General features: G+C 27.4%; 1 protein-coding gene, 1 long non-coding RNA gene and 1 pseudogene across 2 annotated transcripts; all 3 read left to right on the top strand.

The window, feature by feature from the left end:
• The first annotated feature begins 528 nt into the window (after positions 1–528).
• Positions 529–2,488, top strand: LOC111032913 (cathepsin B-like). Its single transcript, XM_022313396.1, has 6 exons — positions 529–744; positions 1,204–1,434; positions 1,503–1,703; positions 1,789–1,933; positions 2,005–2,115; positions 2,203–2,488. The coding sequence occupies exons 1-6, from the start codon at positions 625–627 to the stop codon at positions 2,412–2,414; spliced, it is 1,020 nt and encodes a 339-aa protein (XP_022169088.1). The 5' UTR covers positions 529–624; the 3' UTR covers positions 2,415–2,488.
• A 5,414-nt stretch (positions 2,489–7,902) lies between these two features.
• Positions 7,903–10,293, top strand: LOC111032903 (annotated as a pseudogene).
• A 5,848-nt stretch (positions 10,294–16,141) lies between these two features.
• LOC111032898 lies at positions 16,142–18,427 on the top strand. The gene is made up of 4 exons (XR_002604350.1): positions 16,142–16,354; positions 17,335–17,485; positions 17,603–17,736; positions 17,831–18,427. It is a non-coding gene; the product is annotated as an uncharacterized LOC111032898 (long non-coding RNA).
• Positions 18,428–25,762: the final 7,335 nt, after the last annotated feature.

Here is a 25,762-nt window from a genome sequence, read left to right as displayed (position 1 = left end):
CACTTCTTTAACGTGCTTGTGTTGATCTCAATGTTCCTCTGCCATCTGGATAAAACCGTGTAAACTACATTTTTGTCGATTTCAAATGTTTTTCACGATTTGCTTGACCATTCCTCGTCAAGCGATATACCCCGGTTATTTTGACTAATTGTATTATGGCCAATAATTACATCGACGTCTGCAGTCCCCCTCAAACATTTATATCCGACCGTGGCGTAATTTAATTTGTTTGAAGTGTATTTCAAATGTGAATAACTGTTTACCAACACTTTAAATTCATATATATCATATATTAACTTATTTTCAAATTCTGAAAAATTTATATTTTTTAATGATATTGAACATTAGATTAAAATGAATAACGTACTAACAACTAATTCTGATAATAAGCATTTGTAAAATAATTAAATATAAAAATACAAGGAAATAATATTTAGTAATGTCTTCTGAGTATACTTAAATCAAGTATTTAGTTTGAGTATCTACCTATCGTTAAATGCGTATAAATACTTTAATATTTGAAAATTGAAACTTATTCTGCTACTGTTGTCTACACGAGCAGTAACAGTGAGGTTTGCGTTTAATTTTGTTAAATAATACATTTAAAGCAACACATTTGCAACCATGGCTTGGGTGTTGATGTTATTGTCTGTGATTTTTATCAGCGTTTATGTGACGGAACAGGCATACTTTTTACAAGAAGATTTCATTAACAACATCAATGAACAAGCTACTACATGGAAGGTAAGTCATTGATTTGTTTGTATTGTATTTGAGAAATACCATGTTAAATAAAGCTTGAGATATTTCGTTCCAGTATTAATTCATTATAATTAAAGTATATAATTGAAGTGATTATAATCAGGTTAGGTTATTATCTTGTATTTCATATTAATTATATCTAAATTTTAATTATAAATAGTATGCTGCATATGATGACTTGTTATATTCGTACGATAAATATTATGTGTATAGTGATACTATGGTTAGGTTATCTCTTTAGAGATTTTTAATTTGTGATTGACAAATATCAATCGTCCGTGTAAAATCAACTATTTTGATTCAATTGGAAAGAACAATATAAAAAAGTGAATAATGTACTTAATATTTGAATAAATAATGAAAATCAATATTTATAATGAAAATCGTATAATACACTTAATAAATAATTTATTATACTAACCATAACGTTAAATTAATAAGGCTGGTGTGAATTTCGACCCAAATACTCCACATGATCACCTCATAAGACTTCTGGGATCAAAAGGAGTGCAAATTCCAGACAAAGTTAATTCTAAGCTGTACAAGACTCACGATGAAGCTTACGACAACTTTTTTGGCAGGATTCCTAAGCACTTCGATGCTAGGAGAAAATGGAGACATTGTGACACAATTGGAAAAGTGCTTGACCAAGGAAATTGTGGATCGGATTGGGTATGTACAAATATGGATTTTTTCGTGGTGAAATGAGAACTTTAATTTTGAACTGATTGTTTCATTAGGGTGTGGCCACAAGCTCTGCTTTTGCTGACCGTTTGTGTATAGCTACAAATGGAGATTTCAACGAATTTTTATCCGCAGAAGAAATCACTTTCTGCTGTCATACTTGTGGTTTTGGATGTCACGGTGGTTATCCGATTAATGCTTGGAAACGTTTTAGTATACACGGTCTAGTAACTGGAGGAGAGTACAACTCAGGAGAGGTAAATTTGTTTTCGGAGAAGAGTGTTAACATAATATTATATTATAATTGGTTTAACTGTGTATACCTACCTACAATGTTTTAAGGGTTGTCAACCATACAAATTCCCACCTACCAATGACGACGAAGGAAATAGTACATCTTCAAAGCAACCATCGGTATGGGATCTCAGATGCACTAGAAGCTGTTACGGAAATCAGTCAATCGATTTCTATGACGATCACAGATACAGTATGATTTACTTTTAAAACTGAGTACAATATGTCGTTAAATTTTTTAAATGCATTAAATTATAATTATAGCACGTGACTACTACTATTTAACTTATGGTAGCATCCAAAAGGACGTTATGGCTTACGGACCAATTGAAGCATCGTTCGATGTATACGACGATTTCTTTGTTTATAAGTCAGGTAAACCAGCAACAACGATTTTCTACGAAATATGTTTTTTATTTTAATATTTTTGTTTTCTTCTTACTGACATTTTATGTTTTTAAGGTGTTTACGTTCGATCAGAAAATGCGACATATGTAGGAGGTCATGCCGTTAAATTGATCGGTTGGGGCGAAGAAAACGGAACCCCGTATTGGTTGATGGTCAACTCATGGAACGAAGATTGGGGCGACAATGGTCTTTTCAAAATTCAACGAGGCACAAACGAATGTGGTGTCGATAATTCAACAACTGCTGGTGTTCCAGTAACCAACTAATTGTTGATATTTCAATAAGAACACTGTTCAATTTTTATCACTTATGTTTAAATAAAATTCATTTTATTGGGGAACGTTCTGCTGTTATTTATTTCTCGTGTGATTTTTTAGCAACACCAATTGTTTTTTTAATATTTGTGTATTCTACAACTAAGTATTTTTTATCAACTTTATTTTGTTTACTCGACTAACTATTCCATTTACCTATAAAAGTGAGTTACTGCACCTATTTCTTATAGTTTTGAATATGAACATATGTTTTTATGATATTTTATAATTTACTCTCTGATTTTTAGTATTTTAACAATCAAAAAATATGACTTTATTAAATAAATCAACTTAAATAATTTATTGCGGGATACGAATTTTCTGAAAAAATACTTAATAACCAGCATCTCAGTTATATTTACACATTGGCATTTCGATTTTAAATGGATCTCCTAGGTTCGTGTAAAGATGTTTTCAGTTTTCTTTTATTATGGTCTTTTTTAGTCATTAATTCTAAAATTATTTTTAATTTTTTTAGTAGGTATTAAAAAATTTAAAAATATAATACCGTATTTATCATAAATTTTTTTTGTGTACATTTAAAAATACTAAAAATACATAGTTATTACTGAGTCTCACACTAGAGCATCAATGATTATTTTTTCTGAATTCAAATGTTTACAAAGTTCGTTAGTATTGAAAATTTTCAGTATATTTTATAGTTATTAACTGAATAACAATTTTTAATAATCATTTGTTTTAGCTAAAAGTTGGACATTTGAAACTAGGTTTCCCATTTGCAGTATATAATTTACTAAAAAAATCTAAAAAATATATGATATTAGATATTTAATCGAAAAATATTTTTTTTAATTATTTATTTATAATTTAAAAATATAATTGATCGATACACTTGTTACTCTTAAAGTGGGTACAGTACTATTACTACTGTATTTAATACACACAGTTTTATTTTTAATTACAATATGTTTTTCATTAATAACTTATATTAAAATTGTTTAATTACAATAATACAACTTAACCGTACCTTCTGTTAATAATATCTTAAAATATATTTAGTCGTATAGTCCAATACTAAGTCTTTGTTAGCTATTTGTAATTTCATTTGGCTTTATTAAATTTATTTTTCAATTTTTAATGATAAACAGCAGCGGGAGGACCACTTTGTAACTCTTCTTTAACACTGTGAGCCACTGCTTGAAATAAAAAATGCTTTTATTTTTAATACTCTTGTATTGTAACATTTATCTACACGAGTGCAGATATAATAATAATAATAATAATAATATGTTTTATTACGGAATAAATTCCAATTACATTTTAAATAAATATATAAATAAATAAGAGAGTTACATTAGTATAGCTACTTTAAGGAAAAAGAAGAAAAAAAAATACATAAATATAAATCAAGTTATGTGTAAGCTGAATAAATTAATTTATACTAATTAATTTATAATTTTATTTATTTATTATTTTATTTATTATTATTTAATATGTTTATTTATATTTTTTTTTCATTGTTAATTATGTTATTTAAATATTTTTCTTTTGGTTTATTAATTTAAATCGATAAACTGTAATTTTTATTGTCATTTATAGGATATCAATTTTCATAGTTTTTTTTCAACTTTATCTTCGGGTAATGATAATATTTTAATTATTATAAAAGTATTTTGAAATTTAAATTTGATCATATTGGACACGATATCCCATTTTTATTGTCCATGCCTGAACATATTTTATACAACACAAAGTATTTTATTTCATATTCTACTTAAAATTTTTTTTTTTTTGTCAGAATAATGTAGTAGATGTGTCTGATCAGAAAATTTATACTTTTATAGATTGATTAAATCATGTACAAGAAATACCTTATTACATAATTATTACTCCTACTAAATTTAAATTACAAAATATAAATAAATTAAAACTAAAAAAAAATGGTTAATGAAAAATTCTTACAATATAAACCTCATACTTAAAAATATAACCATATATAATATTAAAATCGAATGTGTAAGACACCAAAATTATGAACCCAATTTCACGAAGTGAATGTTCAATTTAACTAAAAAACGTTTAAAACAAGATATGTGTATAGTGCGTGTAACATTCATTCTGTTTTCAGTCTCGGACTATTTGCAGCTTTACCTTTCTGTCGTCCTTCTTCGGTTGGACCACTCCTCACTGAGAGATAATTGGTCCATGCCAAACTTCCGGAGAATCGTGGGTATTGCAGTTCTTCTACGACTTTTTGTCTTCGACTCAATGGTATTCGGTCCGGTCAGACAACCCGACACCACGTCGGCTGCTTCATTTTCTACTCCAGACACCTGCCAGATTTCGAACTCAAAATCCCGGGTCATAAAGCCGACGATACTTTATCAGCCATAGATAAATGGAATTTACCAAGCTTATCCAAATTTTATTTCTCCATTTTCTTGGGAAAACTCAATTTTTCATTAAATTCGTCAATTTTTAATATACAACTTACAGACGTAGAGGTACTCTAGCCTTTAGAATATAATCTGATCGAATGATCCACGAAGCAACAATATACTTTAATATTAAAATATAAAATATTACGTAAATGCTGATGTGACATTATGATTATGACTTATCAAATTCAATAAATATCATCTACATATTTCAGATACTCTAGTAATTTATTGCAGTATGATAGTCACATAGAATATAAATAGTAAACAAAGTTTATTGTACAAAAAATGACACAATGTTAAATTACAGTGATCATTTCATGAAAAAGTGACTATTTTGTAAAATATTTTCGAATGTAATGTAAAAATTCCGTTTCCATTTCATGAAATGGTCATATTTTCATGGAAATATCGATTTCACGACGTGGCTATGACATAATATGCGTATATAATAAACAAAATTGATTGTTCGAATTAACTAGATATCCGGGTTCAATGGAGATCGGAATAGCAAGACTCTACCATGTAACCAGAATTACCAAAAAAACATTAAGAAAAAGTATTTTTAAAGTAATTAAAATACACTCGTAAAAAAGTATTTGAAATGTATTTGAAATAAAAGTATTCGGATAATCAACTAGATTTCCAAAGTGGTTGTAGCGTGGTTGGGGAATTAAATAATTCAGTGTGGGTTTTCAAAGCCCTTTAGATTATACTTTAACCGTAACTATAGGGAGCTTCATGAAAGATAGATCAAAAACTAAGTTCCATTACACTTTTATATGTTTCATTATCACACAGTTCTTAAGTAATAGAAAATGACTTATGACTTACGAATACCATGGTCACTGTCAAACTTTACATTGTGGGTGTCTTATATAATATGTATACAATTGTAAAGATGTTTATGAGTATCCAGATGAGTGATGACTATACCGTCTTCCTCATTAGCAAAAATTATGTTTACAGTATGTGACGAATGACGATGCCCACACATATTATGTGATCACTGATCTGCGAATTCGCTACATGACTATTCTAAGTCGATATCACGTTTGGTTTTCAAATGAGAAACTTTATGTCTTAATAAAAATTATGTAACTGATAATTTTTAGAGATAATTGCATGTAACGAATCTAAATTTAATTCCTCTTATAATATTGTTAAATAAATTATTTATTGTAGGCTTGTGAGTTGTGGGGCCTATGTGCACATTTATTAAAATAAATAAATAAATAACTGATAGGTGGGTATGCATATTATGTATTAAATTATCAGTTCGCGATTCTGAAATGTGATATTTGATTTTTGTTATTTCATTTCAATAAAACGATGTTTTCGATACTTAAAGTTATAACTATTTTTAACCCAAATTGTTGTTGATATTATATAATTATATATTATTTGTTTGTCCCTGTTTGCTGATAAGAATAACCTTACCTAACCTGCGATCCCTGTCTAATTCTCTTGGAAACCAAAAAAACTCTTTATGTGAAGACCTATGGTTGATAGAAATTCGTAGCCCGCAACAGTAGACTACAGACTATAGTTGTGTTTGATACAAATAGTTTGTAAAAAATAATGACAATAGTTGTGTTGGTTAACAAATTCGTTTTTTATTTGTTTGTTAAAGTTATTAAAAATCAGAGAATACATTTCTCAAAAATTCATTGGAAGGAGATTATAAAAACAAATCTTGATATTAAGAAGTATAAAAATTTGGTTCAGGTAACTAAATACATTATATATTATATATTTTCTAAATACATATAAATTAAATAATTAGCAGGGTAAAAGAATTATGTTGGTAAAAAATACTTAGTTGTGGTCTTGTGGAATACACTAATATTATTTAAGCAATTGTATTGCTGAAAAATCACATGACGAATGAAAAATAACACGAAACCCACTGTTGGTGCTTGTATGGACAACAATAAAAAAAATATTAATACGCATATCCGTACTCATTTTATGATAGGTAGATACTCAAATCAAATACTTGATTAAAGGTATACTTAGAAGATACTGCTAATTAATATCTTCTAGTATTTTCATATCCAATAATTCTAGCAAATTTTGCTATCGGAATTAGTACCTACATTATTCATCTTAATCTAACGATCATAATCAATAAAAAAATATTTATTTTTTGTAATTAGTTTGCATGAATAATGCTTTTAAAGTGTATACAATTATTAATATTTTAAATACACTTCAAACAAATTCAACGAATTTTACTCTTAATCAACTACAATATTTAAATATTAGTCAATGATTTTAACTCATCAGAATATAAAATATAATTAACTATATTCATGTATAATGTATTGACCATCAAAAATTGAAAAATGGGTATACGAATAGTTATATACATTTAATAATTTAAAACAACCTAATTGATTTGCAAAGAAATATTAAAACGAAAATAATGAACAATATATCATTTAATATATAAATAAATTAAATTGTATGGTTTATTGATATTGTTTAAATATTGAAAAAAAACCATAATAAATGTATGGTTCGATAATTGGTCTGGTCCAACTCTAGGTACTCCCTTATTATTATGTCTATAATTTTAGAATCTGAGTTCAGCCATAAATCAATTAATTTTACAATGATTTGCATTTTTAATTTTTTTCAGTACATAAAGGGTTAATCATAAGATATTCATAAATAATTTCTCATAATAGTATTCTATTAATTTAAAGTTTCAATATATTTACTGAGTCTTTTACTTAAAAATATAAAGCGATCACTTCAAATAAACAAAATAACATTTTTAAGTGTATCATCACTCATTTGTCATTCAATTATTTGATAATATTATTTAAATGATTATTCACTATGAAAATACTAGAGATCTTTGCACACAATTTTCGGAGAAACGTTTACATATACAATATCAAGTATGTAATATTTATTGTACCTTTATAAATGGCAAACATCAATGCATTAGACTCATTCAATATACTGTATTGTTTGTGCAGAAACACTCTGGTTTTGTGAAACAATACATTTAAAGCAACAAATTTGCAGCCATGGCTAGAGTGTTGATGTTATTGTCTGTGATTTTTATCAGCGTCTATGTGACGGAACAAGCATACTTTTTACAAGAAGATTTCATCAACAAAACCAATGAACAAGCAACTACGTGGAAGATAATAATTACTTCACTATTTATGTTTTTATAAATGTCGTGCATAATTATATTTAGCGCATAGTAAAATCCTTCGTAAGGGTTTGTATTCCAAAAACACTGTTATTCGTTGATAAGATTATGCACTTATAGCCAAAATGTAAAAATAATAGAAATCTTATGATTATACAAAAAAACAGTGTACCTATGACCTATCTATAAATAAAATACTTTCTACAACAGTTTATTACCATTATAGGTATGCGTCTAGTAATAACACATATACATAAGGAATTTTGAATTATATTATGTTGTTTATTATTATACACATTTATAGAAAAAAAACTTCTAAATATTAAAAATGTCATGTCATGTGTATGGATTAGCGAAGTCAACATATTATCGTTTAAGCTAATTACGCATTGTACGTGTACAATATACTTTCTTCAGTATTGCGATTATTTGTTTTTGAGTTAGGTACACCCAAAACAACAAAATCTAATTCTTAAAAAACTGGGTTCGATTAAAATTCCCGTTTGAACTCAATGTTTATTTTTTTGTGACTAAAGCATTTTTCTTCTCCGTGAATAGCAAATGAATAAAATACTTAAGGTTTAGGTGAGAGGAGTAATGGCTCAGTGATTTTCGGAGAAGCCACTACGTGACACTATACTCCACTCAAATAAACTTTAAATACCTATTTATAAATCATAAACTAATTACTCGTCCAAAATTCAATTTTATGAATTGGAAAATTAGGCGCACAGAAAAATATTCTGTTTTGTAGTATGTAATAAATAGTTAACACAAAAAAAATTTTAAAAAACCACACGAGAACACTTTAAACGATGTAAAAAAAATATTTAGTGCCTATCGTTATGGAATTTATATTATATAGTGAAAACGTACACAAACAAATTGTATTATAAATTGAATATTGTTAATGACAACTTATTTTCGTAGTAATAAATTATTATAATTCAATAAGGTTAAATAGATTCTTAATGTATATTTAACAAATTTTAAACATAATGTCAGGTAGATACCATAAAAATTCATACATCGCTTAAAACAATTTTTTATCATTGATTTCATAATATAGATAATATAATATTGTTGGGTATAGACAAATATCAAATGATACGGGTCGAAAGTTGAGTTGAACATTAATCTTATTTCAAACAAATCATTTATTTAGGCGGTGGCCACGAGCTTGGCTTTTGCTGACCGTCTGTGTGTAGCAACAAATGGCGATTTCAACGAATTGTTATCCGCAGAAGAAATCGCTTTCTGCTGTCGTACGTGTGGTTTTCGATGTGAAGGTGGTTACTGGTTATCCGATAAAAGCATGGGAACGTTTTAGTAAACACGGTCTAGTAACTGGAGGTGACTACAAATCGGGATAGGTTAGTGAATTTTTCGGATAAGAGTGTTTACATTTTATTACATTATATTTGGTTCAATCGAGAATACCTACGTCGCTTTTAGGGCTGTGAACCGTACAGAGTCCCCCCCCCCCCGGGTGTGTCCTTATAGCGATGATGGAAATAATACATGCGCAGGTCAGCCAATAGAGTCAAATCACAGAAGCGCGAGAATGTGCTACGGAAATCAATACCTCGATTTCGACGGAGACCACAGATAAAGTATGATTTATTTTGTTAATATTTTATTACCTACATGCATTTGAGTAATCTGCTTTGATTATGATTATAGCACGTGACTATACTACTACCTAACTTACGGCAGCATCCAAAAGTACGTTATGACTTACGGGCCAATTGGAGCATCGTTCGATGTGTACGACGATTTCCCCGGTTACAAGTCAGATAAGCCGGCCTAGACGATTTCCTACACAATATGTGTTTTTATTTTAATATTTATAATATTTTTTGCTGACATTTCATGTTTTTAAGGTGTTTACGTTCGATCAAAAAATGCAACATATTTAGGAGGCCACGCCGCGAAGTTGATCGGTTGGGGTGTAGAAGACGGAACCCCGTATTGGTTGATGGTCAACTCGTGGAACGCTCGGTGAGGTGACAACGGACCCCCCAAGTAAAAAAATGTTTTCCTGGGAAAACCAAAAAAACATGCAAATTGTAAAAAGTGAATAGCAAATTCTAGCAAATTTATAGCAATTTTTCTAGAGTGGTTTGAAGTTACTGGGTTAAAGTGGGAGGGGGGGCAACTTCACACACGTTGACAACGGTTTTCTCAAAATTCAACGAGCACAAACGAATGTGGTATCGATAATTCAACAACTGCCGGTGTACCTGCAGTAACCAACTAATTGTGGATATATAAATAACAAGACTGTTACATTTTTTTTTTGTTTATGTTTAAATACAATATTTATTTTATGATTGAAAGTTCTGTCCTTATTGATTTCTTTTTCGATTAATGTAATCTTATTTATGAAGTTACTTATTCGATTAATGTCTTCTCAGAAAATGAGAAAATTGTTATAACTACTTATCTTTTATAGTTACGTGTATGAGAATTTGCTTATATAATGTTTATAGATACCTATTTACTTTAAAGTTTATACTGCTTTTCACAAGTAACGATATTATATAATATAATATACTGTAAATTTGGTGAACATCAAAAATGAATATATAGTATTTCTAATCTAAATTATGAAGACTTATAGAATAGTACTTTTAACATACTAAACTTTAACCCTGGGCATAAACGAGTTAAAAAGTTATAGTTTAGTTGATTTTTAATTTAACAGATTATTATTGATATAAACTTGATACATTATGAGTTACTTTTAATAAATTCCAAGTTACGTAAATATATAAATTATTAACTATGAATAAATATAAAACAATTACTGTTGATGACACATATTACGTAAACATTTACTTGCTACTTGCCATTGAATTTGTCTAAGGAAGTCGAATAGAAAAATAAGTTTTTTTTATTTTTATTAAATTTTTTGGAAAAATATAAAATAACATAATTTCTAAATTTAATTATTAGACAAAATATGATGGTAAAAACGTTTCTTTTGGTCATATGATTTATTAAAATCAAACGATTTTTACAAAATATTTTATTTTTGATAATTTTTTTAATTTTATAGTTAAAATTTTCATAATTTTCGATTTAAGTTTAATATTCGGTTATAGCCTGGATTCTGGTTTATAACATAATATATCAATATATATATATTTAATATTATGTATCAAACGTGTAAGTCTAATTTTTCTCGTCTTCATCAATATTGGTTTTTTTTGTCAAAGTTGATAATTTTTCTAAATTACTTGATAAATTCTAATCCAATTAATACTAGTGTAGCTACATAAGTCATAACGCCCAATCTATAAATAAAAAAATTTTGTACAGGTATGGTTTCTGAAATGAGTTTTTCAAAATACTTCATACCTAATGTTATACTATAAGTATGTGCTACACTGCTACCGTAGTGAGCCGTAGGTGTACGTAAATGTAATGTAATACGAGTACCTACTGGACACTGGTAATACAATAATACCTATTATAATCTGCGTTATTATTACTCTCTTTCTCACTTTAACTGTTACAATAATGTGCACTTGTATCTAAAAACTAACGTTATATTTTTTAACTCAATAATAATTATTCATTCCAACCTTAATTTTAGGTTTCTAAACATACGAGTTTAGAACACTGTATTATGTTGTATCAGTCCATCCGTCCGTCTGACTAGAACATAGACGATTATAGTTCATTAAGATGGTCGAATGGTCGATATCAAGATAGGATATTTCAGAATTTAATAAATAATTTTAATAACGGTTCTATTAGAAGTAAATTCATACCAGCCAGCATTAAAAATATATATTATACGTCAAAATATAAGTTTTTATTATATAGATTCATACTGGTCAATATTAAGAGCGTGTAATTAATGTGTTAAATTTGAATTCAATTGCATTCGAAAAACGATTCTGATTTAAAAACTTTAAAAAAAATATCTCATTGAAAGCATAACTTCATAGTAAATAATTTTTTTCTATAAAAGCAGAAACAACTGCCAGGAAATAATCTATTAAAATGTCTAATGTAGGGTATGAAAATAACAACGTTTATGAATTTCTAACTGAAAAACAATTTTCAAAATGTATACATTTTCAAAAAATAGCTTAAAAATATTGAAAACAATTTGAATATTTTACAATGTATGGAAATCGCTAGTTTAAATATTTAGTAAAAATGTTAAGAGACTATAGTTCTTCTTTTTTTAGATTACAACAAAATATCAAAAATCGATAAGATAAATAAATATCGTAAAATTTATAAATTCAAACGCACATAAAAAATTAATGTTCCTTTTTGGTAAACGGTGTATCTTTTGTTTAATGTAGAAAAACTAGCATGGAATTTTTTATTAGCATTTTTAATGTTGGGTGTAAAAAGAAAACATTTAAACATTAATATAACTAAAAATTTGATGAATTTTTTCAAAATTTGAACTTAAAATGCATATAAAACTAATCATGCATATGGATCTTAAATATTTTTAAGATTCCGTTAACGAAATTTATGAGAAACTTTGTGCTACCCTTACTGGAAATGTATGGTGACTTGATGAAAGACAAGAAAAAAAACAAACACATCACTGCAAGATTCTCGAAATTTATCGTAGGATCTGTTATCATAGTAATAATAATAATTATAATAAATTATTATCTTTTTTTATTTATAATTACGTTTTAAATTGTTGATTATTAAAATATTTTAATTATAATAATTATTAATTTAATTTACTGTGGTAATGTAAATTGTTTTGATACATAATATTTATAGTTTACTTAACTAAACATATTTTACGTATGTTATTTTATTTTTCTATACAGTTAGATTGGTACCTAAACTTCTACATAATATTACATTTTCAAAATATTTAAATTCATTGTATGCTATTTTATTATCAGTTCCTATAGAACAGTGTGAACATGTTCGTTGTTCATACCGTTCTACGATAATTTGATATTAACTGAAAGAAGATAACAATAATATATGATACTATAAAATATAAATATTTTAATATGATTATACCCAAGGTTGGGCAAGTTAACAATTTTTTTTAGCTCGTTGAGTTAAAAATGAGTTACTTTTTTATTCATATAAAAATTTTTTAAGCTAATAAGTAACTTGGTAACTTTATAGAGGTTTCACAGTTAGGTACTTATTAATATACTTTAATCGATGACTAAATGCAACAAAATAGTTATCATTTTTTATTTTTTTTTAAACATGCTAAAAAAAGCAAAAAAAATACACTTTCAAACTTCATATTTGATCGCGTTGTAACATGACGTACACTTCTATAGCTCTCTGCTAGATTGTATGTCAAATCATTAAAAATAGTTAATACTATAACTTATAAGTTCCGAGCAGGGCCGTATTTAGGGGGGGTGCAATTGCACCGGACGGCCAAATATTGATCTCTTTGGGGGACGGCCGGGCACCGCTGTAACTCGGTGCAGTATTGTATCAATAAATATTTTTTTGCGAAAGAATCTATAGACCCTTGTGAACTTAGCAGTGCAACTATAACGGATAAGTGCTAGCATAGAATATAATTTATATTATTTTAACATAACCAAGGTTGTAAATAGACAACCATGACTTAACCATAATGAATTATAACTAAAAATGTGTTAAGAAAAATAAAAAAGCGGATCTATATTTTGGTGGGGGGGGGGGATTATGATTGACCCAGGGCGCAAAAATTGTAAATACGGCGCTGGTCCCGAGCCCTACTTATAGCAAATGCAATGTTTTTCGCAAAAATTAATTCACCCTACCGTATTACTAATGGTAAATATATTACTATAATATCAATACGATAAGACTGTGTACTTATAGGTACTTAGTAATATAGGCTGACAAACCGTTTTCTCTCAGAACGGCTTTTCACATGCAATTATTTATCATTGAATTCAAATTTAACTCACGCAGTACACTAGCTGACTAGCTTACACATAGACGAGATCCACTCGACAACCATAGGTACCGCGCAGTTGAGTGGTTACCTATTTACCAACTGTTTTTGTTAACAACAAGATCTGACAAATGAAATAACTTTAATTAGTTGATTGTTCTTATCAATACTTTTTTTTAAGTATTATTTACAGATGCTCACGCCACGCGTATAGTACCTATATTATATTTTTTATTTTTAAATCCCGAAAATAAAAAAAATTAATTCTGATGTGAATTTATTCGAAAAATTCAAAATGGCCAAATTGTGTATGTGACTTATAAAAAAATGTTGAGTGTACAAATATTTACTTAAGGAATGTGGTTTATTTTCTAAAATTGTTTGAAACATTTTTTTTTTTTTGTCACAATCAAACGTTTTCTAAAAACCAGACTTAAAAATTGGCTATTTTGTCATTTTCAAAAAATATTTAAATCAGATTTTATTTTTAGTGTTAAAAAAATAAAAATAAATAACGTGATATTATTATACGTACATTACACGAGTCAGTAAATCAGATAGAAATTTTCAAATGTTGACCAGAACAAAAGTTGTTTCATTTGTCAGGTCTTTCTGCACACGCCTTGCAATATATTAATGTAGAGGATGTACCTTGTACGAGTTTAATGTAACTAGAGAATAAAAACATACCTCGAATCGACTGTAATCCTAAACGAATTCAGTGATCTGCTTATAATACATTTATAAAGATAATTATCTAATAAGATTATCGATAATGATATCTTATAATCATTTGCGTCTAAATATAGATAGGTGATTACAGTTGCATAAAATATAAATGGCTACATTCTAGTTAAGTCCCAAAGATAACTACGAAAAAAGTCTTAAATCGAATTATTGTGCGAGTTTTTTTTTTTGCTTCATACCCTGCGGAGGGTATAATACACCTATTAATATTATTATTGTTCCCGTACATTAATAACGACAGCAAGCAGTCATAATATATATAGGCTTATAGCATTACATCACATTTATTTTAATTTGTTCAAGATAATTGTCTTGACTGTTTAATAATGACAGACGACAGTACAATGTAGATACCAGAAATCAGATTACCAAATAAACACCTTAGTCATAGCTTTTCTACTGCTGAGAACGTTTCACCGCTGAGTCGGATTTCTTTTTTAAGGATTCATACAAATTATATTATAAAAAGAACCATTCATTTTTAATGCCTTGAAACAGTCGAAAGAAAGCCGAATTGCCAAACTTGAATTTACAAAAAAATAATATCATACTAGTTTTTACCGGTGTCATAATATTAATTGAATAAAATAAGTACCTACTCACGAAAATCGTTTTAAACATAGCCAAAATAACATTTTAACATAACGAAAAAGTCACATAAGTTTTTATCATTTCAACCAAAATATTAATTTTAAAAAATAAAACATAATAATTATGTTTAACCTACTGCAGTATCGATGCTACAGACAGTCTTAAAGTCTGTACTAGAATGGGAAGAAAAATTAAGTTTAGAGTGTATAATTTCATATTTAAACAATCTTTGATTAGGTGGTAAAATTAAATACGTTAAAAATCAGTGCTGCAATTCGGAAGACCGAATTCGGATTTATACCGCGGGACGCAACTATAGTTGACACCCATTAAAATCATACTTATTTTATTGTTGACATCTTACTTTTAATAACGAGGGAGGAACGCGCTTTTACACTAGGGTTCATTTTCAACTTTTATTTACAGCTGCAGGATTTCCTATAGTAGGTACCTGTGATTATTAAATCCTAGTTACGAACCCACGGCTTTCGTCTGCACGTCACGGATGCGAGTGATAACCTAATTTTTTTTATTCATAAGTGGGCAGGTGGGTATTTCAAAACAATAATATTTTAGTGACGGAAAATTGTACGGCATTGTACATCGTTCGCGTTTAACTATTGACGGTTTACGCCTACAACTACAACAGTCTATACTCATCACATGCATGCACTTATGGGTCTATGTGCGTCTTATTGTTTGGTGACGTCCTTGACACCCGTGATGCCACCTTTAATACTGGTCGTGACAAAATAATAATCTATCATTCTATCATAATAATAATAATAATAATAATAATAATAATAATAATGTGCACTGCTACTAATTATAAGTTATGATAAATGGTTCATTTCGTCGCGTCGACCATATTTTAATTAGGCGTTGCATTCAATATAATATTAGTCCTCCGCGTGTAACCATGCAGTAGGTGTGTATATATTATACATATATAATATATGTCATATATTATATATGACGCGGCGTTCAAGCGAACAAATGAAATCTGTAAAATGTAAAAATAATAAATACCCTGATTCGATGTGTTGAACAGTCTATATTATGGTCATACATTTAGGTAGGTACCTTCCATAAATCTATATTGTGCAATGTGTTGTTCTAGTTTTATTAGAAGTCACAGCGCTATGAAAGTTAATAAAATTACTTAACTCAGTTTACATAGTTAAGTTATCATTATTTTTTTTTATATCTAGGTTAAAAATTAAATTAACAAAACATTTTGATTCTTGAATACACCAATTGAGTTTAAAATTTAATGTGACTCGTATCATCAACTTAACTTCATGGTATAAATTGTTAAGTTAATTAAACAATTATAAAATTACATAAAATATTAAAATAACTATACATATATATATATGGGTATACTAATAAATATATAATAATATTTATTAATGTATATATTATCACTTAGATAGTAATTTATTAAACCTAACTACCTGAATGTAAGTATGTATTTAAAACCTGTCTAGGTGCTTTGTCTTGGAATCATTTAAGTTTGTATTCAAGTGTAAATATCGATAGCATAGAAGCCGAAATTCGTATGTCACAAACTATCAAATTTACAAGAGAAAAGTCTTAAGTTTTTCAATTATTTTAAACCAAATATAATAGGTGTGTGTTATAGTTTTTTTGTTTTTCAGAGTTATAACTGATTTATTTGTAAAATATTATACTGTAGATTACAAAAGGTTTTTTTTATGAATTTTTTCAACGTAATTATAACGAATATTTTTAATTTAAATACTATGGGTATTATTTACAAGGTTTTATCCGCATATTAAAAATTGTTGATTTGATATAAAAAAACTTGAATCAATTGACTGAATTATTTTTGACAAAAGTAACAATTCCGGACTTTTGTTATATTTGTCAGTTTAATACATTTTAGATCACGATAAAATATTTACTGTATTTTTTATAACTCGTACGTTCAAGACTTGTTAAAGTGTGTCCTAAATAAACCTATTTTGAGCTAAAATAAGTAAATACAATATAAGTAACAAAAAAACCTATTTTAATTAAAATGTTTTGCAGAATGAAAAAGACGGGCCAGATTAACTTAATGGACTACTTATGAAACGATCTTGTAAAAACTGGACTTACAACTTTTGGTATCTCAACCATCGATATGTGATAACTATATAAATACGTAATATTTAACATTTAAAATCTACAAGATAAATAGGTAACTCGAACACTAATATAAAAAATTTTTAAAAAGCTACATACTCTAAGTGTATTATTAATTACTTATAAGCAAATATGTATTTCACATGATAAATTATTGATGTATCTCTTATAGTTTATTAACCATCACTTTACCTATAATATTGATGGTGTGACATATTCAATTTATTCGCGCGAATAATATCTAAAGCAAATGTTGGAGCTTGAAACAAACAGCTATTATGCTAGGTGATTCAAAACAATTATTAGGTAAGTAGGTAGTATACCTCTGCAGTAGCTAGTACACTATGACCGGTCGCAGTAAGTAAACTAATCAATGATTACTTTTTTAATTATAATGCAGCAGAAGTTTAACGAGTGGGCGAAGAAAAAAAATGTAAAAAAGTATAATAATGTGGGTACTAATGGGTACCTTCGAGATACAATAATATGTACATCGAAACAGTCACCAACACATAATATTATTTGATAATCGTATATTAGTAACTATTTATATGACGTGACAAGTGCCTATTGTGAATATAGTTCGTGAATCGTGAGCACGTGGTGTCTGTACACGGAAGTCTAATGTTTCGCAAATATTATAGTAATATAAGTAGTAAGATAAATTTGTTTTTATCGATAGATATAAATACGAAGTTCTTCGTAAACATACCTAACAATTTTATTCTCCTAGGTAATTTTAGTTTTTATATTCTACGAACTTATAATATTATTAACGGTGGTAAACTAAATAATAATAATTCAAAATAAACTTATAAATTGATTTCAAGTTAAAGTAGAGGCAAATGAGTAAAGTTGAAGTTAAATGAAATCAAATAAAAGGTAATTTAAAAAATCGAAATTGGCTCAATTCAGTGGTATATATACACACGAGGGAAGAGTGTCTAACTATATCTCAGTGGCGTAGCCAGGGGAGGCTTAGGGGGCTGCAGCTCCCCCCCCCCCGAACTGTTAATGCAATTTAAAAATTATTTTAATGGTCTATGGCAGCGTTTCTTAAACTTTTTTATCCGTGGAACCCTTTTTTATGTGCACTTTCACCGTGGACCCCTAACTTTTTTTAGCTTTTTTTTATTGAGCTCTTAACAATAAATTATTACAGCTCGACAATTAGAACCACTACATTGTTTCAATACTTTCAATGCGTCATTTTATGTAAGGAATATTTGCAATAAAAGTTATAATTATGTGTCAACATTTAAAATTTTGAATAAAAGCCACAAGTTTCGGGGAACCCTGAAGTGACCTCCGCGGAACCCTGAGGTTCCACGGAACACAGTTTAAGAAACGCTGGTCTATGGAATTCGATCAAAAACTAAACCACCGCTGTGTAAAAAATTTNCCCCCCCCCCCCGAAAAAAATCCTGCCTACGCCACTGCTATATTTTGTAGTTAGTAAATTACTATACATAGTACATACATATAAATTAATTAACACAATTTAATACAATTTAAAAAAATATTTGATTTATACGTAATTTATTAATTCAATATCTCCAATCGAAAATATCTGTGTACGCCATTAGTTTAACTTTTAACTTATAAGTGAAAGATAAGATATTTACGTTACAGATAAGTTAATTTTAAATATTTCCTATATGTGATAACTTATAACTCTACTACAGGTGCAGATTTAGGATTGTTTTAACATACACGATCTTAACTTTTTCTGAGTTATATAGTATGAGTTATGTGTATTTTTTATTTTTGTTGGAATGTAGATGTAGTGGAAATAATACTACGATCTTCTACGGCCTAACTTGTAGTATCTTAGTACTTCAGATACCTTAAGTATTTTGTTTAGCGGGTAAGTGAATCTAGTTGGTAGGTTCTTTTGAGAATTCAAAATTTAAAATGTATATTTGTATTATTTTATATCATTGTATTCAAATTCAACACTTCCGCTACAGTAACACACGAATCCTACAATACAGCATGGTGGTACCTTCTTACTTTTAATGTTATTTATTTTAAGTTTTAAGTTGATATAAATAAGAAAAAAAACAGATTTGTTCTATTGTTGTCTTTCGGGTGGCGAAGTACGAGCAATGAGCATGCAAGTTTTTGCGTTCTTATGTTATTGTGGTGGATGTGTTATGATAAACCGTTGCATACGAAAAACTGAAAGATAGATTTTCAAGCTTTTTATTAAATAAAAAGTTTTTATCGACAATAATTTTGAAACAATTTACAAAATTCGAAAATGTCTAATGGCTATAAAAATCACTCAAAAAGTGTTCAAATATTTAAAAAAATTAACCATGTATGGAAAATGCTGATTTAAAAAATTGGTGAATGTTTCAAATGTCTACGAATATTAGTATTTGAATTACAATTAAATATGAAAATCGATTAATTGGAATTCGTTGATATACTTCAAATTTAAATAAAAATAAAAATTATAGATATTTGATGACAATTTCAAGTTTTTATGGTTATTAGGTTTTGAGTTACACCGACAAAATAATGATTTTTTCCCTTTTTTTTGTTTTTCAATTTTTTTTTTAAAAGTACAAACCAGATTCACTTTTTTATCAAGAAAGATGCTGATGTCAAAAATTGCATCATTTTTATGATGATAAAAGACAAAGAACAATTTGCTATTTTCAGAATAAAAAAAACATTATTGTAGCTGGTACCTATAGGTACTTGTAATTGTAAAGAAATGTCTATAAATTATTTTTTTTTTTTAATGTTTAAATATTGATTAAAAAAAAATATGATATTTAATTTATCATATCTTTTTGTTACACTCTGTATTATAGTTATTATAGATTATATACTATATTGTAATTGTTGTTGACTTATAATATATAATACCAATGTATAGTCACGAATGTATACGTACGCGCGGTGTGAATAGGCGCGTAACTTCGTGGTATAAAATAGTAGTCTAAATATTTGGAAAATTTAATTGTGTAAAGTAAATGATAATTTTAGTGATACTTTAATGGTTTCGAGTTTCTATGATTAACCAAGGGCGTCCGCAGGAATTTGTCAAAGGGAGGTCAAAGTATTTTAATTTTTCAATTTTTGTTTCACTATCTATTTGATGATAAAGAATTGTTTGTGACATATTTTCTTTCGTATAAGTAGTGAATGTAAACATTATTTATGAATTAAAACATGTAGATAAGTAGTTAAAACTTAATCTTACAATCTTACAGCATTCATTTTAAATAATTAAAATTAAATTTTAAATTAAAAAATGCATTTTTTTATAAATAAAATGTCACCATTGATTTGATAGTTTCAGGTTATTTATAAAATCAAATATTTGAAGCTCCTATAAAATAAATATGATAAATGTTAATGCGAAAACAACTAAATTAAAATCATTAAATATAATTATCAATCGCTAGAGAGTATCCAGGTATAATTTTCGAAACAAACTACTAAATTAATCTCCAGTTATAAAGTTAACAACTTATTACAATACTAATATACTATACTTATTAATCGATTAATACTAGTAGGTTACAGTTATTTAATATTAATTATTAATTATTATATCTGTTAACAGCTGTAGCCAGCTCAGAATAATACGATATTGCACAAATTATATTTTGTACAGAAAACTTACAAGAATAAGACGTAAATACCGAGAAAGCTTTTATAAAATATATCCAATTTCAACAAAATTTGAACTTCAAAAGTTTAAAAGCTCGTAGAAACTGTCTACAATATTTTTTAATCGTCTTAAAAACAGCTTATTTCCACTGCCCGTCGGGACAAGGTTAACAATTATAAGCAAAAGTAAGTTGTATAATTTAATTATTATCGTAGGTAGGTAGTAGGTACCTACCTACCTACCTACCTAAAATTATTACACACATCACGTACAACACTTATTCTACTTGTCATGTACTATTGCAATATTATTGTAGGAAGTAGCTTTGATTACAGTACCTAAATAGATTTTGTAAAATAATAAACTAATTATTATAGCATGGATTTGTATGTAAATATTAAACGCATAATTGTATTGAACGCAAATTTCCCAATTCTGATTATAAAAACGAACACGCTTGATAACATCCTAAAGAAAATATAACGAACCTACCTATTCAAAATTCATTATTAGTTACTATACCTCGCATTACTAAACACCGGATTAGATTGCATTAAAAACACACAAACATTGCATAATAAAAACTACATAATTGCATCAACAAATAAGAGATAATTTCAAAATAAATTGAATTATAAAAATGCAAAAGTTGTCCAAAAAAAGTTTAATTTTTCTATTTAGCTGGTAATAATAAAATAAAATCAACAAACATTTTTTTTTTGTATTTGAGTTGATAATATATAAACCGTCAAACTGATAAGTATTGGTAGGTACATTTCCAATTTATGTTATTTTTAAATGTATATTTTGTTACTTTAAAGTTTAAATATATTTGTAAAAATAAAAACTACGTTACACGCTAGTTAATGGTGGATGAATTTTAAACAATATTCAAGAAGAAATGTGAGACAGTATACAGGGCCGTATAAAGGGGGGGGGTATGGGGACATTTGCCCCGGATGGTTAAATATTGATCTATTTATGGGGGTGGCCGAACACCGCTCTAGCCCGGTGTAATATTGTATCAATAGTTATATTTTTTTTTGGAAAGAATTTATATTGTGTTACGGTCATAATTTGTCTATCAGCGATAACTGATAAGTGATAGTGCATAGAATATATCAATATTATTTTAACATAACCACTGTTGTAGATAGCCAACTATGATATAAGGATAAAGAACTATAACTAAAAATGTGTTAAGAAAAATCAAAAAAGTAGATAAATTTTTTTGGTGAGGGGGGGGGCAAAAATATGGTTGACCCGGGCTCAAATTGTAAATACAGCTTTTACAGTAATAATTTTAAATTACATAGGAGACAATTATTATATTCCATGAACGATTTACGATAAATATAATAAATATCATGTATCTAAGGATCAAAAAAAAAATCCTAACTTAAACCCAGTTTTCTAGAAAATCGTGAAAAGTTTGTTACATTTAAAATTTTCAAACAGAATTGTATTTTTTGTTAAAAGAACTTTGGCTTTTCAGAAAAATAGGGAAAAATTCTAGCTTGGGTATTTTTAACGGAAAAGTGAAAAATATGTAGTATCAGAATGCAACTTTTGACTTTTGTTTTAAAGCCAAAGCAATTTAAAGTTAATCCATTATTCGTGTTGATCAAAATTGATTCTTAAGAAAAAAAAAAAACTGTTATAATTTACTGTTCTTTTATATTTTTTTAAACTGTGATATTTTTATACTAAGATAATTAAGCGTACCTGCTTAAATGAACATTTTTAATCTACCAAAGTGTTTTTTTTTTTTTTGGAAATGTAGTATTTTAATATTCTAAAATATTATTCAATATTTTTCGGTGCACTTTCTATGGTATTTTCAAAATTCCCCCAAATTATCTGGAGCTGGACATTTGCCATTTTAATTTTTGATCCATATAAATAAAAACTAATTTATGGAATCATAATACAATTATTGTTATCTTGATAATATCTTTATTTTACGATAACCATTATTGCGCACTATAATTATCTCCTCGTATATTGAACCATTACGTTAGTATAATAAAAGCGTTTTTATGTTATAAAATTGAGTAATAAAAATATCTTGTTCATTTAAACACGCCCTACAACACACACAATAGCAAACATTGAATAAAATAGACAGAATAATACATAATATAAGTAGTACCTTTCTAACTTATCTTGTCTGCAAAAAAGTGGTAGTAGGTCTATCGCTAAAATGTAATCTTAATAATCATTACAAGATGTTGCATATTTTTTAAAAATATTTTACCAATAAGTAACCCTGCTAAATATATTTCATATTTTCATAATTACTTATTCTCAAACATATTGACAGTAATAAAAATTCTGTGAGAAATATGAATTCAATCCGTCGTAAATCGCAATACCGCTATAATAGTTAAAGCTGAGAACGTCATAAAAAAAAGATTACGGAGATAGATACCTACAATCTACTATAACAAATACCTTAGCGATATTTGATTCAATAGTATTGCCATATCTGTTACCAAACAATTTATTACTCCAATGAAAATTGTTCTCGTTTGTTTGTTTAGTGGGTACTTTTATTTTTATACCTATGTTTAAAATATGAATATCGAATATAAACTTTTTGTTGAGTAAATATTATATTTCATGTTTTTTATTACATATATTGACTTTTTTATTATTTAAAAATCCGCGTCCTGGTAATATTAACATTTAAGATAATAATATAAGTTTATATAAGTGGGTAATAATATTATAATAATTTCAATCATTAACGGTACTTACTGGTGGACGATCGTAAATTCTACCGGTACCTACGACTTATTTATTACCTGTGAAAAACATATAAATTCCACTGGTGACTGGTACTAACTTATAACCAGTATAATAAACATAATATACCACATCGATATTATTTTTTGATCAATTTCATTTTTAAATTATATCAACGCACATTTTATTTTCAAATTTATGATTAAAAACGCTTTAGTGTAATCGTTTACAATCATCGTTTGTATTAATATAATAGTAGTTGCTTACATACTTTATGTTTTGGATAGCAACGTTGTTATTTTGTTCTGATAAAGCTTAAAACTAAATTTTCTCTACTATACCTATTACGCCTACTCACAGGGAGTTAATCAAGTTTTAATTTAAATTAGTTTTATATTTTTTAATTATATTATAATATAATATTTTACCAGGTGTCCCATTTAACGCTGCAGGACACTCATTATTTCAAAAACATTTGACGTGTATTCAAGTCGTTAAATATATATATATATTTTTACCACTTTCGATCGTTATCATTATTTTATTTTTTTAAACTTTTTTATGCGATTAGGTACCTACACATTTTTAAATCCCCATTCAAAAGCAGAATATTTTTTGGGGAGCTGCTTTGATACATAAAAAAAATCGAATTTTTGACTAGCTTTTTATGAGTTCTAATAAGTGTTGTAACTTATAACTTATAAGTTATACTAAAGCTAAGATAGGTGGAGTACGAATTGGTGACTCGCTAATTGTTGGTCCACCACTCCACTCATCTAAACTGTAAATACCTTTAACTAATAAATTAGATAGGTAGGTACTTTTGTATTGAACAAAATATTTCGAATAATATTCTGTTTTGGAGTATTAAAATAAAAACGTATGTTGTTATTCAAAAGAATAATAAAAACTTACAAAACGATTACGTTAAAAAATGGTAAAATAAATAATATTTTCGTTTTCTGATATCATGAGAGTCTCACGTCAATAACTGATGATAACTATGTACCTATATTTTTATTTATCCATTATTAATAATAGACGATAGTTCAATGAACAAAGGGAGGTAAGTAGGTGACACTGTGCTGTGCAGTAGGTTACAATTGGGTCACTGTAATTGATGTGTTAAATTTGAATTCAATGATATAATATCATTATCATTGTAACTTTACCTGCAAAATTATGAACGAAGACAGTTTGTCAGCCCAAGATATTTTATATTATATTTATACTGATATTATTAATTCGGTAGCCAGTAATAAAATTATTATCATTTTGCTTATTATCATATTTGTGTATAATAATAATTTACTATTGAAGTTTCAAGTAAATATCCTTTGCTTAAAAAATTTATCCTCGAATAATATTTTTAAATTACATGAAAATAACTAAAATTGTTATACTTGGCTATGTAGTTTCATCCAAATTTGAACTTGTTCAAAAAAAAAACTGTGTTTACATAATATTTTTTAGATTTTTTGGTTACAGGATTACTTACCTACCTGGAATATGGTTTTAAATTTTCAATCTTTAGCTATACAATTTGAACAGCTTATACATTTTCAACTCCAAAATCATTTTTACATTTTCAATTTGATCCATTTTATTAAAATTTGAACTTTAAATGCTTATAAAAATGTATTTGAAATTAAAATATTTTTCAACTGCTTTTGTTGCAATATATCAGGAGCCTTGTATTTAACAAGCCTGTGGACCCTACAAATAATATTTTATTGGCAGTTAAGAAAAAAAAAAACTAAAAAACATTGAAAATTGAACATGTCTGTAAAAAGCTCAAAACAAGTAAAAATAGTATAAAGTATATTAAATGACTAAACAAACATATGGTGTAAATATCAAGTATTTACAGTTATTTGTTTTTGAATTAAACAATAAATAAGCAAATCACTCCATACAAATCATTGGAAATCCAAATTAAAATGCTCATATAAA

This window comes from Myzus persicae, unplaced genomic scaffold (genome assembly GCF_001856785.1).
Source record: "Myzus persicae strain clone G006 unplaced genomic scaffold, MPER_G0061.0, whole genome shotgun sequence".
In the NCBI taxonomy this organism is placed as follows: domain Eukaryota; kingdom Metazoa; phylum Arthropoda; class Insecta; order Hemiptera; family Aphididae; genus Myzus; species Myzus persicae.
The sequence above is the reverse complement of the archived record's forward strand: the minus strand, read 5'-3'. Positions and strand labels throughout refer to the sequence as shown.